Here is a 16,380-nt window from a genome sequence, read left to right as displayed (position 1 = left end):
TGTGCTCTGGACTCCCTCTTCAGAGCCAAAGAGACTCAAAAACAAGAATAAGTTTACTGTGAAGACTATCATAACTTTAGTTTTTTCTCATTGGTTTAAATAGAACAACAAAAGAAGGTTGGAGTTAATGACTCTTACAAAACGTGAACCATAAGAAATTGGAGTCATGTAGTTTTTGATTGAGAAGGCTGTGCAACAACATGGATGACAGTGACTCCACCAGCAATCTCTCCAAATGGTGCTTTACACTGAGCAACGGTTCTCCAAAATCGTACCCGAGCTGATCAGCTTAACCTCGTTGATCCCTTTTGGTACAAGAGTTTTGTCTAAAAGAAAAACAAAACAAAAACAGAGTATTCAAACATGATGCAAGTCAGAGAACATCAGAACTATTTTATAAAAATACTTTTGGAAGGATAAAATACAATTTCGAGATGTTTCGAAATAATATGGTAAGGAGAAATACAAGACGACAAAGTACAATCTAGTGAGACACAACTCAACAGTACAACATTAATAAAATCATTAATATAAAAAAACTACTTAGGTTTGGATTTGGTTTGTCACACTCTTTTCCATCTGACCCTCTAAGTCACCACCATCATTAGCGTGAGGATGAACAATCAAATCAACGGAAACTGGAGTTGCTGATGCAAGCTTGACCATGTCTATGGAGTGATCCGTCACCGTTTTGGGTTTCTCCGTGTCATCAGTTTTTGGAGCCTTGTAATACTTGAATATGATGTAGAGAATCATTTGAACTGCTCCGAGAAATGCACCCAATATATTTGGAAGCTTCAATAAACAATAGTAATAATCACATCAGCAATCTCCCATTAATCATGTTGAGAACATTACGAATCCCATTAATTCCCGTCAAACTAAAGAAAAATAAATATGTAATTGTACTCTTGGTTTCTCTGACGCAATCATATAATATATGATACCCATGATTGTAAGCATAAAGCAAAAGAATCGTACGACTCAAATTATATATTTATACAGAAGGAATAAGGGGAAAAGAGAAAAGGTTGTGGAAACTCTTTCCCCTTAAACATGAACCACCCATAATGATATTATATGCTTATAAAAGATTTAATGTCATAAGAAAAAGACTCACCGCAACGTAGAAGTCTTTAATAGCAAGACCGTAGAAGAGCCACGTAATGGCGCTGAGTGTAAGAAACAATGATAGAGAGAAGGGCATAAACTCCACACTCTTTGTTCGTATCACCACTCTCTGCATCATTATTTTTTTACTTTCCACATGTTAAACGATATAATATACATAAACATAAAGAGATGCTAGTACCATAAAAAGGAAAAGAATGCTGGAGACTAAAAGTTTCTTTAGAGTATTCTATTCTTCATAGGATTATAGTAAGTATGGCTCTTTAGAGTGTATTATAGGCTTATGTAGCAAGTATAGACGTACCATGATGCTCAAAGGAGCTGCGAAGACGCAAACGGAAAATCCGACGCAAATCCCTCCAAGGACTTTCTCACGGTTCGACTTTTTGGTCAAGAGCTCACAGACAAGAATAATAGCGGCAAAACCCAAGAAATTCAAGAGTCCAAGAACTTTCAAAGTTGATATCTACAGGGTTGTTTATATCATCAGCTAACCGATTTTTTATTCAAGTGCATTTTTAACATACCAAGAGAGAAATGATATTAGTTTACACGTACTCTAGCTTTCTTGTTAGCATAGGTTATGAAGAGGATGATGTAGATGGTTTCGATGAAGCATCCAACGGCATTTATGGTAATCAGAAGGAAGCCTGATCCATCTTTCTGCAGAGCGTAGTAAATCCATAGCATCGCGCTAAAGAGCGCTGACACATAGGGAAGTGATTGAAAGCCTTCTATAGATTTTTTCTTGCAGATCCTAACAAACGTTGGCCTTCGCATACATAAAAAATAATATCCAAAATATTTTTTATAAGAGATTAGTCGCTAAAGAGAAAACAAATAAGAAAGTGAGTGTTTGAGATCGATGATGCTTACACTGGCGCCAAGAAAACGATAAATGATATGATGTTGCCTGCAAAAGATACATATCAAAGATATGAGCAAAAATGGGTATGTGCATATTAGCATATATTAACATGAAGAGTGTCGTATATAATTCTGTAAATTTGATGTTGCTGATGAAAGCTTAGATACTTACCCATGATTCCAAATGTAAAAGCCAATACGTTTAGGGCCATTTTGATTGCTTTGTAAATGAACTTTCGACTATATATCTTTCTACTTTTGAATAAGATTATCGAAGAAAGTGAATAAAGGAGGTAACAAGAGGAGGCCTTGAACTCTTGTTAGCTCTAATTGAGTTTTCTTCGATATGAATTTAACTACGAGGCCAATGGCACACACTATATATAGAGAGGTTTACATGTGTAACTGTGTAAGGGTGCAATGTTTATATGTTGGTTGTCGTTTTCCTGGTCTAAGAGAGAAAAGAACATCGCACATTGATGGTCTCAGATATTTCTAAAGTTTTTTTAAGATGGGAAATATTCGATAATTTTATGTGGTATGCACTCTTGGCGTGCATTATATTTGTGTCAAACTTTTATGCCAAACCTTGGTTTATATTATTATCTTAAGTCATTTAAGTAAGCTTTCTTTTTCCTTGAGACCAAATGAACTAAAATAATTGAGCTAAACTTGTTGGTGATTTGTTCTTTTGGCATGACCAACTAATACATTGCTGGCAGGACGGGCCTGTAGTGGCAATCACCATCCGGGTTCAATTCCCTCCCCCCATGCGGAAACTATCCTACCTCTTCTGGATACTAAAATGGTATTGGGCTCTAGCCCAGGTACAGTCATTCCAGGTGAAGTGGACCGCTGCCTGACTGGATCCAGGGAAATGACCCGTAAAGCGGGGAACCCCTGGATTATCAAAAAAAAAAAAAACTAATACATTGCTCGGCTGTTAGTTTTCTAGCCAACCATTAAAACGAAACTTGATTAAGGCTATTATATTCCATAAATACGACAGATTATCTCCAACCAAATTAAATTAAACATGCGAGAGATTAATCCACGCTAGGACAAATAAAACTATCGCAATCATTCAAGTTCTACATATCGCGTAAAAAATGAACGTTTAGGTGACTGCCACGTGTGACATATTTTATGTTGTCTTAGAGCACTCTTGAACTTCATGATTTGGCAGCCAAAATTAGGTCCGTAACTAATTCTATTTTATTAGCTTTCATGACAACAGATAATAATATTATGTGTTCCCTCTGATAATGTATATAAACGACTAGAGACGAAAGCAAGCACTAAATGCATAAAACAAAGAATAGTGCGTTTCATATGAGATTGTCGCGTGTGTAAACCCGTATAGGTAAGATTCACGATCATGCTTCTTGATGTTTCACTTACTCTTCAAGTTAATCTAATTAGCTACATAAATATTATCGTATCCAACATCGGTCTTAAGTTGATGTCTAGATAATCTACGTTTTTCTACCATAAAAAAATTACCAATCAGTACATTCAACCAGTTAAGCTAATATCATTGGAATTATATAAAATAATTATATTTGTATGAGAAAACATTGCATAAATCAAGACATTTTAAACGAAATCTAGATAGTTTCGGATTAATTTAAATCTATAAGCACCAAAACTATGCTGGTAGAACGACTTACTTAGAAACACTTACAATTATAATTATTGTTAGAACATGATTCTGTGTTTAGAACAGTAAGACTAAACTATATATAGTCAGAGATTATATGTATTACTTAACCCTTACAATTAAAATTAGCTAATAAGCTTAGTCCTTCTTATGAATCTTACTAAGCTTAGTCCTTGTCACATTAGATATGGAAACGTGGATTATGAAGGTTTTTATATATGTTTCAACCTTTTTTCTTGGTTAAATTTTGTGAAATGACCCCGTTAACACATATACTCTAACTCCGTCTATTTTTACCGTAAAATAAACCATTTACTAGAGCCTATTGGGTATAAAAGATAAAAAGTTAAACTATAAAAGAGAACCCTTTATTAGCACTATATAAACTTGAATTAACCTGATAGTGAGTATTGAGTACTATTAGAAAAATGAAATGTGGCATGTTAATTATTGACAAGGTTATTATCATCAACGCTACTTCCTTTCAGGCATTATGGTGATGCCTCATGACCACCATCGGATCTTTACGTATGTAAATAATACAATATTGTTTGAAATTGGTGAGAATGAGCCAGTCACGCGATTTTACTTTCATTGTTCTTTGCCATTTCAAGGCAGACTCTTTTTTTTTTGTGGAACACATCAAGGCAGACTCTTAATAACTGTAAATTTGAATATCATGTGGCGTGATATAGTATGCCACATGCACCTATTGAGGTCACATAGTCACCACTGCTGAAAATTAGCATGTTCATGTGAATCGTAACAATTGCTATAATTAGTATAAGCATGTAATATAACATTTTCAATAAGAAATTCCATCTAATTAGTGAGATAAATCAGTGGAATAAATCATCTTCCTTTTTGTGATGAAGTGTAGTGTTCAGTTTATAAGCTTATACGTAGTATCAATTCATCGCTTAATGTAATTAACTTTGAGAAAATTAAAATATAACAAATTAAATAACCTATCAAAGGAGAAACAGAAAACGTCTGGTTGAAACAAAAAGTGTATGAAAAGGATTGACTAATGAAAACCCATTTGCATCTTGATTATTGTTTCCACCTTTCGTTTATAGTCTCACTCAATTGATCAAAGACTAATTGACTGATTAAATAAAGTATTGCATTAAAATAAGTAGATAATTAGCAATGAAACTTTTACTTTATGGAGTCTCTGTGGTTCTTCTACGGTCAAAGGGAGTGGTTCCATCCAACCATGCAGATTCCTTATTAGACGGTTAAAATTCGTTGCCAACCATTCCTCCTCGTCCTCACTTTCAAATTCAAATATATTTAACTGAGAGCTATAAGTTGTAAGCACTGTAGGAGAAGAGCATCTGCTTCATGCTCCATACATAAGCAGTAAATCAGAATCAGAATACATATACCGGCATATAAGATTTAAGCAAGGCACTTACAAAATATTATTCAATCTTAAGAATGCTGTTGCAAATAATAAATGATCAAATCAGGGATATATGCGAAACTATTAGGGATGCTGGAGTATGCTTTACTGCTAACAAAGAGCTTTATTTCGTTGTCCTCCTATGAATCACCAATCAAATATAGCTCGAAGAATAGAGCTTTAGTGAGTGGCATACTTTGCTAAACACGGAACAAAGGTTATATTATCTGTTGTGATCATTTTATTAAATTATGATTGAAACCAAAAATATTCCTAAATACATACAATTTAATCACTAAAATAACAACAAAGTCCCAACTTTTATGGTCTTCAGACTGAATATTTTAGGTTCAAAGATTCATTCACAAGCATCACAAACACAAGGTCAAGGATGCACTTATAAGTGAACAAATATACAAATACCAATTAACAAAAAATGGTTAATGGTGCAAGAAATAAAAGGAAAACAAAGCTATCCCTTAAGCCCTATATAGTATTAATATTGATTAAAGGGGTGAAATAATAAGTTCAAGACTTATTCTGACAGGAAAAATGGATGAAGACTGACTAATTGTGTATATATAATAGTAGTGTGTTACCCTTAATGCATCGTCCATTTAAAGTGCTTTGCCCTTTAGTAGATATTTTTTCCACCTTATGTCCTCACTCCTCACCCTTTGTGATATAAAACAGTACACAATTGTTGTGGTGGAGCTTAAAAGTTGGACTGGTTACATTTCCATTCACTTCACATCATACTTTCATCTCAATAATACTCCAGAACTTGATAGTGATAAATTTGTCGTATAGTAGGAGGCATGGCCAACTTTGTTTTGTATGACATTGCTTAGACATTTATATGCAAAGATCATGCAGTCTTCAAAGCCTAATGAACCTTCACCGCAGGACTAGGGAAAGGAAGGAACTCAAATTTTTGGTCAGTTCTTTTTTTTTTCAGTAGGCACCATTACATATGTGAATTAACAACTTATCCATATCTGAGTTTGAAACTTCATGCCAACTGGACTAAGAAAAACTATGCATTGAGAAGTCCAATCATTGCGCTTCCCCCACAAACAAAGAAAAACCCATCATTGGGCTCAAAGTCCAATAGATATATTTTTGTAAACTTTGAGCAAACAAACAAAATTAACAGGCATGTAGGATAAGTTAGGCCTTATTATAAAAAGTGTTATGCGTTGTTTTTTTTTTTTTTCTTTTTCTCACCCAAGTACACACAAAATTAAAACAAAATTCAATGTTACCAAAATCTTAAATGTCTGAAGCAAAATGAAAACGGAATCATTGGAGTCAAAAGTAGGAAACACGACGGAACGGGAGAGTTAATCGCCATCCCTTAACTTCCGTTGAAAAAAACAAAACAAAGAAAATGTGGCAAAGACTTTGACAAAAAATAATGGCCTATATGCGACTATTGTAAAAATGCATATGCACAAATTGCATTAATTATTGCAAAATTGTCAAAGTAGATGGCTGATCAGAGAAGATAGCACGTGGTCAGCACGAAGCAGGTAAAGAAAAGTTTCTCCAAGCAGCTTAAAATTAAATAAATATTAAAAAAATCAACAAAAACCCAATCTTCTCCACCTAACAGCTCATCCATCCACCTCTTTCCTTGAAGCGATTCTTTTCTCATCGAATCGTTCCTCCCACACGCCTCTTCCTCTCATCACTTTGTTCCTCCGTCGTCGGCGTCTTCCGTCTCTTATCCGTAAGTTTCTTCTCCCTTCGCCTCTCTACCCATTTTCCCCAATTTGTGCTAGATCTCAATTTTTTCAATTCGTCGGTGGAGCTTACTCTGCTCATAGCTCTACTGATTCTGATTTGTTTGAAATTGAATACGGCACGATTGCTTTCGTTTTAGGTTTGTTCATATTGCTTCTGTGTGGCTCTGCTCTCTAACACATAATGGGTCTCAAATGTGGTTCCTTTTTGATTCTGACAGTTTCAATTATATCCCAATTTGTTCTTCAATTTAACGACTTTTCGGCTCTATAATCTGGAAATTCGATTTTGGTATAGTGATGTCTATCAAAGCTTCAAGCTTTGGGAGCATCTAAACCTTTCTCAATACAAAGTTAAATACTTTGCCCCCATTATCCTATACTAACTACTCTGCCTTTGATTTTGGTTTTACTGTTGATGTCATTTTAGTAAGGAGGACTCGTTTCTTATGATTCCTTTTGCTTCTTCTTTGTTGTTCATCTTCAGATTCTTCTCCTTTTTTTCCAACACAACAAAGAATGGCTAATTGTTCGGGAGACTCCAACGACATGGCGGCTTCTCAGTTTGACATTCTCCGATGCCCTTTCTTGAGGAACATCAATGAGCCCACTAATCTCTCCTTCTCTTCCTCCTTGCCTTTCCCCATCCCTGTAAGTTAACTTAAAAGTCCTTTTGCAGTGTGTATTGTTTCTGATCGTATCTTCTCATCATTGACTTTTTTTTTTAATTCCCTTTCCAGGCACCAGCAGGTCAAGGGCCTATATTCGAGGATGGACCCAATTTTGATACCGCGTTTAGGCTTTTCCACGGCCAAGATGGTGTTGTCCCACTCTCTGACAGGGCCAGACCTGAAGCTGAGAAGCCCGTCCCTCTGTTCAATCCACTCGCTGCTAAGGCCGCCACCATCAGTCTCTCATCTTTTGGACCTGGAGGCCCTTTTGGATTCGATGCGTTTTCTCACATGTTTAAAAACCAAAAGAGAAACTCTGACTCTTCCAAAAACAACAAGGATTCTTCCAAGGTAAACCTTCTTTTGCTCAAACATGTTTCTTCTTCCCTAATCAATGCACATTAGGATAGGAGCTAAATGCTCATGGCTGCTCTTTTCAGGGAGGAAACCACGAATCTATGAGTGACGACTGGCTACAAACAGGAAACTGCCCCATTGCGAAATCGTACCGAGCTGTAAGCGGTGTGGCGCCGCTCGTGGCGAAGATCCTGCAGCCACCTCCAGGGATGCATTACAAGTGCCCTAAAGCAATAGTAGCAGCTCGAGCAGCCATATCAAAAACAGCTTTCGCCAAGAACCTCCGCCCGCAGCCTTTATCATCCAAAGTTCTTGTGATAGGGATGCTCGGCATGGCGCTAAACGTTCCTCTTGGGGTCTGGAGAGAGCACACCGAAAAGTTCTCTGCATCTTGGTTTATAGCCCTTCACGCAGCCGTTCCTTTCATAGGGATACTGAGGAAGTCGGTGTTGATGCCTAAGATGGCGATGGTGTTTACCATAGCAGCATCGGTTATGGGACAGGTGATTGGGTCAAGAGCAGAGAGGTATAGGCTCAAGTCGGCAGCTCAGAAGAAGATGACATCATTGGCTGTTGTACCAAACCCTTCGTCTGTTGAAGCAACTCCGATGCAGTTCCCCGGAGTTTCATCATCGGATGGAAGGTGCGGTGACAAAGTGGTGATGAAATGGAACCCCATGTTGCTTGAAACAGCAAGTCCTGTCTCTACCGGAGCAACTAATGTTGTCTGCTAAATATTTTGATTTCTTCAAGAAGATCTCGAATATATATATATAATTGTTTTTCTTCTTGTTTTGGAGAGATTGTATTTGTAAAAGTTTCTATATGTTTGAGAAAAACTAGAATAAATTCATTTCTAAAATGTTGAAACTGTCTCTAAATGTAAAAGACTTGGTTTATTAAATAAATACTTGATTCGCCATTTCAAAACGTATGATTAGTAAGAAACAAAATTTGTCCCTAACCATCTCTATTCTATTTTAGCTACAGACCTTTCAACAACATATATGGCTGGCGTTGATTGTCATATTTAGGTGGTTTTATATCAAATCAAAACCATCAAAAATGTCTCAAAATAAATTAGGCGTCAATATCTTAGAACAAAAATAGAATAAAATTGTTTAGATTTCCCTACAACAAATCTACCATTAATTATACACACATATATATATATATATATTCACGAACACCAATTCCTTAAAACAACAAAAAGTAGATTACAATGTCGTCAGTGAAATTTGTTTTATTTTGTATTGTCCTGGTTTCATTCGTTAGTGTCCATGAATGTAGGTTATCCATAGTTTAGGTTTCATTCAACCTTTTATCATCATTATAAACACAATCATTTTGTCTATAGTGTTTTAATTAATTTGTTTCTATTGTCTTTTATATAGGTTTTAGTCTCAAAGGTATGTTTACAAAAAAAGTATCGTTCTGCGAAAAAAGAGAATATGGATGGTGCTGCTATAGAGGAGCGAACAACAGAATCTGCCAAGAAGACAAAAAAAGATGTGAGGAAACGTGCAGAGATAATTAAACCTTAATCAAATTATTATTTAAAAGTTCAATAGAACTTAATTTATATATTTATTTACTAAAATGTTAAACAAATAAAATCTATATCTGTAAGTTTTGTTAGTTTTGTATATATGATCTACAAAATATGTACTGTTTTGTTTATTTTGAAAACTTGTAAATGAATGAATTCGATATAATAATATAATTATCAACTACTGGGTATAATCTAAGTTATTTTATTATTCAGGTTTTTATTGGAAAGTTTACTCCAGCATTACATATTTTAAAATAATTAAGGAAAAACATACAATTTTTTTATTACTACCATTTTTAATACCAACCATGCTTTTTTACGTTATGAAAAAACATATTTACAAAAATGTTGTTACTTTTTAATGCCACGATAAACAAAAACTCGACGCCACGTAAGAATTTGGTTCCAAAACATCGCTTATAGTTGATAATTAAGGTTTGAAATTCAAATTTAAAAAACTATTAGAGTTTTAATATTGTGTTCAGAGTTGAAAAAATGATTTTTATTCATGTCCAAAATACGAAACATCGCGAAAAATTACATTTAACGGCTGACTTATATGAACACTACGGCTAACTTATACCATTCATATATGTTATGGCTAACTTATGTATACTTTACGGCTGAGTTATACATACGTTACAACTGAATTTAACTATAAACTCTAAATATAAATTTTAAACTTTAAAATAGTAAAAAAAAAATAGATTTAATGTTTAGAAGATAAACTTTATAACTTTTACAACTTTATAATTCTATAGTTTAGAATTCAAACTTTCGGTTGTATAATCATTTATACAATATTTCTAAGCATTGTAATAACATAATTAACAGATAATAATTTAATTATCCAGATTCCTTTTTAAAATACCAAATAATGTTTTAAAATGACGTGTATACACTATATATATATATGTATACACACATATATATTCAAAGATTTGTTACCAATTTGAATGTATTCAAACGGAAAGTGCCCAGCTGTTTAGGCAGAGGATTCGATCATCCAACGTCCTCAAATATCTTGTTTTGCAATCTCATCCACATGTTAATTTGCTATAAAATCATGCTCGCTTTATCTCTTCTTATCCATGCCACTTCTCTTTCTCTTGTCTTGGCAAAGTTTTGGGATCTTACACAACAACAACCACAACAAACAACAACCATATATTTGTCTTATTTGTATCATTTGTCCCCTTGTGTTCTTTATCTTAAGGAAAGTAAAATCTTGATTAATCTGAATAATGATGGGAGCAAATGATGGGAGAAGAACGCCTTTAATGAATCTTGGGGTTCAAGTATCGATGAGAGTATTAGCCATTGGCACTGCATTGGCCTCCATGGGGCTCACGATCACTAACCATGAAGTCGCCTCTGTTTATGGCATTAATTTTGAGGCTAAATACGACTACTCATCTGCCTTTAGGTATACTATTTTGCTCATTTTATCAAGGTGCACATATACTTATCTAATTAGTGAATTAAAAAAAGATCGACGCATCATCAATCTGCGTCCGATGGAATTTCACCGAAGCACATTAAAGTACGTTTGGAAAATCATTAATTCACACACTCTGGTAGGAAATTTTGCGAAAATGGAGAAGTATTAAAGAAGATATATCTCTCTATTGTGACGTAGAAGAATATGTAAAATATTTTTTTTTTCAAAAGATATGTAAAATAATTCCATACTTGAAATTTTCATGTCTCATTCATTCACATCTCGTTTATCATTATTTCATTGATTTGTCTCGTGTTTGCGACCTCTTCGAACCTAAAACATGGACAACCTTAAATGGTGTAACCAGGAAAGTGTGTAATTGCTTTGATATGTTTCGCAGGTATTTGGTGTACGCAGAAATAGCTATCGCCGGCATGACATTGTTTACGCTCGTATGGGCTTGTTTAGCTGTCCGTAGAAGAGGACTTGTTTTTGCACTCTTCTTCTTTGATTTGGTAATTATTTCTCCACCTTTTCTATTTGAATATAAGATATGGACGATATAAATAGCTTATGGCAAAGTCGAAAGAAACATTCGCTTTAACCCTCAAAATTTACTATACAGAGACCCTCAAAATTTAGATAGTTACTATACACATTGGCCTCCAAATTGTCCAAAAAATATTTTTATCAAGATTAGCCTAAGAGAGTTTAATAATGTTGTACAGCTCACGACATTGACGGCTATATCGTCTTTCTCTGCGGCCATGTCGGATGGTTACATCGGCAAGTATGGTAATACACACGCCGGTTGGCTACCGATATGCGGCTACGTCCATAATTACTGTAACCGTGTTACTCTCTCACTCGCTTTGTCCTTCGCATCTTTTCTCCTCTTGTTCATCCTTACAGTCTTAACTGCCTCAGCTGCTCGTCATTTCTGATTAACTTTCTTTACGTTTTCATATTATACATTTGCTTAAATTCTCATGATTTTTCAAGCTTTCTTATACTACTTACTATTATAAGATGAAAAATCAAAAGAAAGAAATTGTATCCTTCCGTGAAATGTTTGTCCTTGAGACTCTTGTTATTTGTTATGTTCAAGTCTCGTCTTCATTTGGGACTCTTGTTACGTGTGCATTTCAATACTAATCAACCCCTCTCTATATTCAAATGATTGCTAGACTTCAAATTTATTTATTAGATAATAATAAAAAAGTCTTCTTACAAACACAAACGTTTGTAAAAAATTATCAGCACCAAAGGTATGATATTTGTCGTATAGTCTTTATGTTATCAGCACCAAAGTTTTTTTAATAAAAAAAATGTCTTTAGGTTATTTTAGTCGGATCTTGTATTTTTCATATTTTATTATAATTTACTTATTAGGCATGGCCAAAAAATCTGAAATCCTATATCTGAATTCAAATTATATCTGATCTGAACCAAATTAGGGTATCAAAACGCGCATGGTATCAAAAATCTGAAATTATATCTGATCTGAATTAAAATATTCTTTTTAAGTAATATATTACTAAGAACATGATTAATGGAAGTTCTTAAGAATGGGATTCTCAGCGGAATTTAAGAACCGGTTTTTAATTTTAACAAAAGAAAAAGTTAAGAACCGGTTCTTAAATAAATAGAACCCCACCCCTAAGAATCCCGGTTAATCATGGTCTAATGGTCTAAGATACTCACCATATAGTTTTTCTAGATAAAGTTTGAGGGAACAGAAGATATTATCGCAAAAGACATCATCAATGGATCGTCCAAGGAAAATTTAAACAAGACACGACCAAGAACCGATATGGCCCGTTGAAAGAGCTTGTATTTTGGTTTATGCATGTCTTAGAAGTTGCAAAAATAAAAGTTCGATCATACACTTCACAAAATGTAGGACCCATAGCAACATGTGCCGAAGATAGGCCTGAATCCGCAAGAACTAACCTCGGCCACAAAACAGAGGGACTTGTTCTTGCGTCTTACGCAAAACGGCGCCGTATCCGCGTCCTTTACTTTCCAACAAATAAATATCTTTCTTCTTATCCAATTATTGGTTGCATTAGGAGAAGCCAAATTATCTTTTGCGTCTCTGAGCTGTGTATTGAACTACATCTCCTTCAATGGCTTCCCTATCAACCAGTTCTCTAAGCTTCAAAGCTCCCTCCCTCCCTACAAGAATTTCTCAGGTGACATTCTCCTCTGTAAACTCAATATATAGTTTATACGTACATCTATCTATTGTGACCAATATAATGTTTAAAAGCCATGACCAAATAACGCAATTACCCTTGAATACTGTTTAATCATTAGGTGTTAAGAAAACCCTTGAGTTTCCAGTCTATCTCCTTTGGACGTTTTCAGTCTTCAAAGAAGCTTCGTCTTCAGATCAGTTGTGCAGTAAGTAATTTATTTGAACCTAAAGTTGAATTGTATGAGAAATGCAATAAGTTGGATTGTAACATGTTAGCTTTAATAAATACAGGCAAAACCAGAGACCGTGCAGAAAGTGAGTGACATTGTAAGGGAACAATTGGCTTTGTCGGCCGACACTGCGCTCACTGCTGAGTCCAAGTTCTCTGCTCTTGGAGCTGATTCTCTCGACACCGTATGTTATGCTCTCTATCTTTTCATGTTAACGTGATGTTTAAGCCAACCATTACAGTAGCCTTATCGGTTTTGTAACCTAATGGTTTGTTATTAGTTAATTGAGTACTCGCTAAAAGTTTTGCCGGGTGGGATATGGATGTAGGTAGAGATAGTGATGGCTTTGGAGGAGAAGTTTAACATAAGTGTGGAGGAAGCTGATGCTCAGAACATTTCGACGATTCAAGAGGCGGCTGATTTGATTGAGGATCTTGTTCAGAAGACACCTGCGGCCTAAGCTTCGTAAACTATCCCGGTTTAACACAAACCGGCTGTCTTTTTTCTTTTTTTCCTTCTTTCTGAGCTATCTTGATTTCAGATCATTTTATTTTGGTTTTGTTAGACCATGTTATTATTTTTTGTTTTCCTCTTTTGGAAGTTAAGATTGGATGTTGATGATGAGAAAACTTTGGCACGTTGAGATTGATTTTTTACTCACATTTTTCAAATGATACATTGATTGTATTTGTTCAAGAAGAAATATACAACAAAATAGAGATGACGAGTTTGAACTTAGTTTTGAATACTGAATACTTAAAATTAAACAAAAAATCTCTTAAACATACTTTGTTCTTGATGTAGAAAAATAACATACTTTCACATCACCATCCACATTGTATTCAGAAAGGAAGAACAAAACCAACCACACAAATTAAAATTTAAACACAAACATTTAACACACTTACTCTCCACAATAATTTCATTATCTTGTTGGTCATCATGCTTATATCAGCATTGTGGATATAACCTTTATCGTCCTTAATTAGAAGTTCTCTTTGTGGAAGGAGAATCTAATCTTCGTCTTGTGTGTGAATTCCAAAGCTAGACGCCTTAACTCCTTTGTCAGTACCGGTGATCCACAATAGAACACTCCTGAACGTTTATATATACAATTCCATTTTAATATCATATTCTTTTCTTCATAACCATTCCTTACATAGCTAAATCACATGATAATATATGCTAGTGCCATATGAAGATAAGATGTAGCTCAGTGCTTGATTTGACATGTGCTTGAGGGAGAGGGAACTTACCAACATTAGTGCCATCTGGATGATCCATGGCTATCTTGTTGTACACGTCTTCCCAATTAGGTTTGGCAAAGTGGGACATGACCCTTGTCTCAGAGACAATGTCCTTACCACTCTTGGCATAAGCTATAGACTGAAGCATACGTATGAGGGCAGAGCGAGCGTCATCTTCTTCGAATACGCTAGTGCAATAGTTATGTAGTTCTATGATTTTGTTTACGTCACGTTCTGCGATTTCGTTCATGATGTTTTTGAACCAATCATACGTGCCCTGCTCCCTCGTCACCCAGTAGAAGTAAGCTCTTCGCGTCTTGAATTTTTCGTTTTTGTCTTGTTGCTCCCTTTGCATTCCATTCTCCATTTGGTGGAGTTGAGCGTTTTCCATTGCATACATATTGTTGATAATGTCCTTAATAATGCTGATCATCGGAGTGGCACCTATCCCAAGACCGACCAGTAAAACCACCTCGTATTTCTTGTATTCTTGTGCTGGTGCGCCGTACGGACCATCAATCATAATTTTGGGGTAACTGTGGAATAATGGGTCGTTGGAATTTCAAAATTAACAGCATTAACTTCTGCTAGGTAGATTAGTTTTCAAAAGTAAACAAACAAACAATAAACATACCCAACTTTCATTGCCATGGAAACATAAATTTTGAAAATTTAACTTCTAGTGCTTAATTAATAAGTAAAAACTAAATATTTTTTTTAAACAGTGCCTTAATTTAATAAATTTTACTTGTGACGTCAACCATATATTTTTCTTACATGTTTATTTTTTTGAAACTAAATATGTTTCTCGTTGGATAAATATTACCAACTCTAATTTTTTTTTGAATTCGTACTTTTTCTTTCATGTTTATATTCTCAAGATATTCGACGTGTTTTGTTTTCTTTAGTAAGAATGTATCATTCACTTAAAAATTAATCGACCGCAAATCTTGCACTTAATAGCAAGATAAAGTTTATAAAGTGATAAGCAAATCCATAGACAATTCTGTCACGGCGAATCTCATAGATTGAGACCTCTGCCATTTAGCAAAAAAAAAAAAAAATCTGTCACGGCGAGTTTTAAAAGCTTTAATAGGTAGTGGTTGATCGACGTTATCGCGTATATACAAAGGTTACCCATGGGAACATGATTATCTAATTAAATGATGTTTTCTAGTCATTTGAGTAACAATATATTTAATTATATCTTATATAGTTAGGTATGGTGATTCTACATATCACTAATATAATGAACTTCAGAGATGTAACGTGGTTTTTATAATTTGAAAGCTCTCCATAGTGGAAATCACGTACCATCTACGTACCAACCTACTAGAAATATTTTATACATTTACGAGATATGTATTTTTATTTCTGTGGTTGGGACGATTTACGCGCTATTAAAATGTATTTTTATTTATGTGGTTGGGACGATTTACGCGCTATTTGATTAACAGCTGGAAGTAGCCGGCTAATTCTAAGAATATCTCCAATATAAGATTCTATTTTTTCCTCCAAAATAAAATAAAAATAAATATTGGATAAAAATATTTCAATCATATTTCATTTTATACTCTATAATAGAACAGTGAACAAAGAAAACTAAAATACTTTTTTACATGTGTTAACTCTTAATTTGTTGAGTCTTTTTTAGTAGGTAAAAATTTGATTACTTATTAAATTATATTAAAATTATTAATTTTTTTGCCTCTTAGATATCATAGTTGAGAAGCTTACCATTGGAAGTGCTTTAACAGTCTAGGTGTTAATTTTTAGTTTTAGTGTCAGGACACTAGTTGTTATAAAAAGGTGTTAGGACACTAGTATTATGACATATTTATTTATTATATGAGTTTTAATATGTATTTCGT

At 34.5% G+C, this 16,380-nt stretch overlaps 5 protein-coding genes across 5 annotated transcripts; 3 read left to right on the top strand and 2 right to left on the bottom strand.

Moving 5' to 3' along the window:
• Window positions 1–66: 66 nt before the first annotated feature.
• Window positions 67–2,413, bottom strand: LOC108852303 (bidirectional sugar transporter SWEET14-like). Its single transcript, XM_018625804.2, has 6 exons — window positions 2,171–2,413; window positions 2,008–2,044; window positions 1,690–1,903; window positions 1,436–1,597; window positions 1,121–1,240; window positions 67–795 (listed from the first exon to the last, which is right to left on the bottom strand). Exons 1-6 carry the CDS (start codon window positions 2,208–2,210, stop codon window positions 544–546), a joined length of 825 nt encoding a protein of 274 aa, XP_018481306.1. The 5' UTR covers window positions 2,211–2,413; the 3' UTR covers window positions 67–543.
• A 4,226-nt stretch (window positions 2,414–6,639) lies between these two features.
• Window positions 6,640–8,761, top strand: LOC108848321 (uncharacterized). Its single transcript, XM_018621650.2, has 4 exons — window positions 6,640–6,798; window positions 7,299–7,462; window positions 7,552–7,833; window positions 7,923–8,761. The coding sequence occupies exons 2-4, from the start codon at window positions 7,331–7,333 to the stop codon at window positions 8,571–8,573; spliced, it is 1,065 nt and encodes a 354-aa protein (XP_018477152.1). The 5' UTR covers window positions 6,640–6,798; window positions 7,299–7,330; the 3' UTR covers window positions 8,574–8,761.
• Window positions 8,762–10,482: 1,721 nt separating this feature from the next.
• On the top strand, window positions 10,483–12,004 carry LOC108852608 (CASP-like protein 1F1). The gene is made up of 3 exons (XM_018626110.2): window positions 10,483–10,817; window positions 11,233–11,347; window positions 11,561–12,004. The coding sequence occupies exons 1-3, from the start codon at window positions 10,636–10,638 to the stop codon at window positions 11,774–11,776; spliced, it is 513 nt and encodes a 170-aa protein (XP_018481612.1). The 5' UTR covers window positions 10,483–10,635; the 3' UTR covers window positions 11,777–12,004.
• An 868-nt stretch (window positions 12,005–12,872) lies between these two features.
• Window positions 12,873–13,936, top strand: LOC108849327 (acyl carrier protein 4, chloroplastic). Its single transcript, XM_018622872.2, has 4 exons — window positions 12,873–13,027; window positions 13,152–13,238; window positions 13,324–13,446; window positions 13,591–13,936. Exons 1-4 carry the CDS (start codon window positions 12,962–12,964, stop codon window positions 13,720–13,722), a joined length of 408 nt encoding a protein of 135 aa, XP_018478374.1. The 5' UTR covers window positions 12,873–12,961; the 3' UTR covers window positions 13,723–13,936.
• An 88-nt stretch (window positions 13,937–14,024) lies between these two features.
• On the bottom strand, window positions 14,025–15,068 carry LOC130510522 (putative respiratory burst oxidase homolog protein G; the record flags this gene model as incomplete). The annotated part of the gene is made up of 2 exons (XM_057006912.1): window positions 14,025–14,357; window positions 14,519–15,068. Coding segments are annotated over 2 exons (660 nt in total), but the record flags the coding sequence as incomplete, so codon positions are not given.
• Between the last annotated feature and the right edge of the window lie 1,312 nt (window positions 15,069–16,380).

This window comes from Raphanus sativus, chromosome 4, assembly GCF_000801105.2.
Source record: "Raphanus sativus cultivar WK10039 chromosome 4, ASM80110v3, whole genome shotgun sequence".
Lineage (NCBI taxonomy): Eukaryota > Viridiplantae > Streptophyta > Magnoliopsida > Brassicales > Brassicaceae > Raphanus > Raphanus sativus.
Note: the sequence above shows the minus strand (reverse complement) of the source record. Positions and strands in the feature narration are given on the sequence as shown.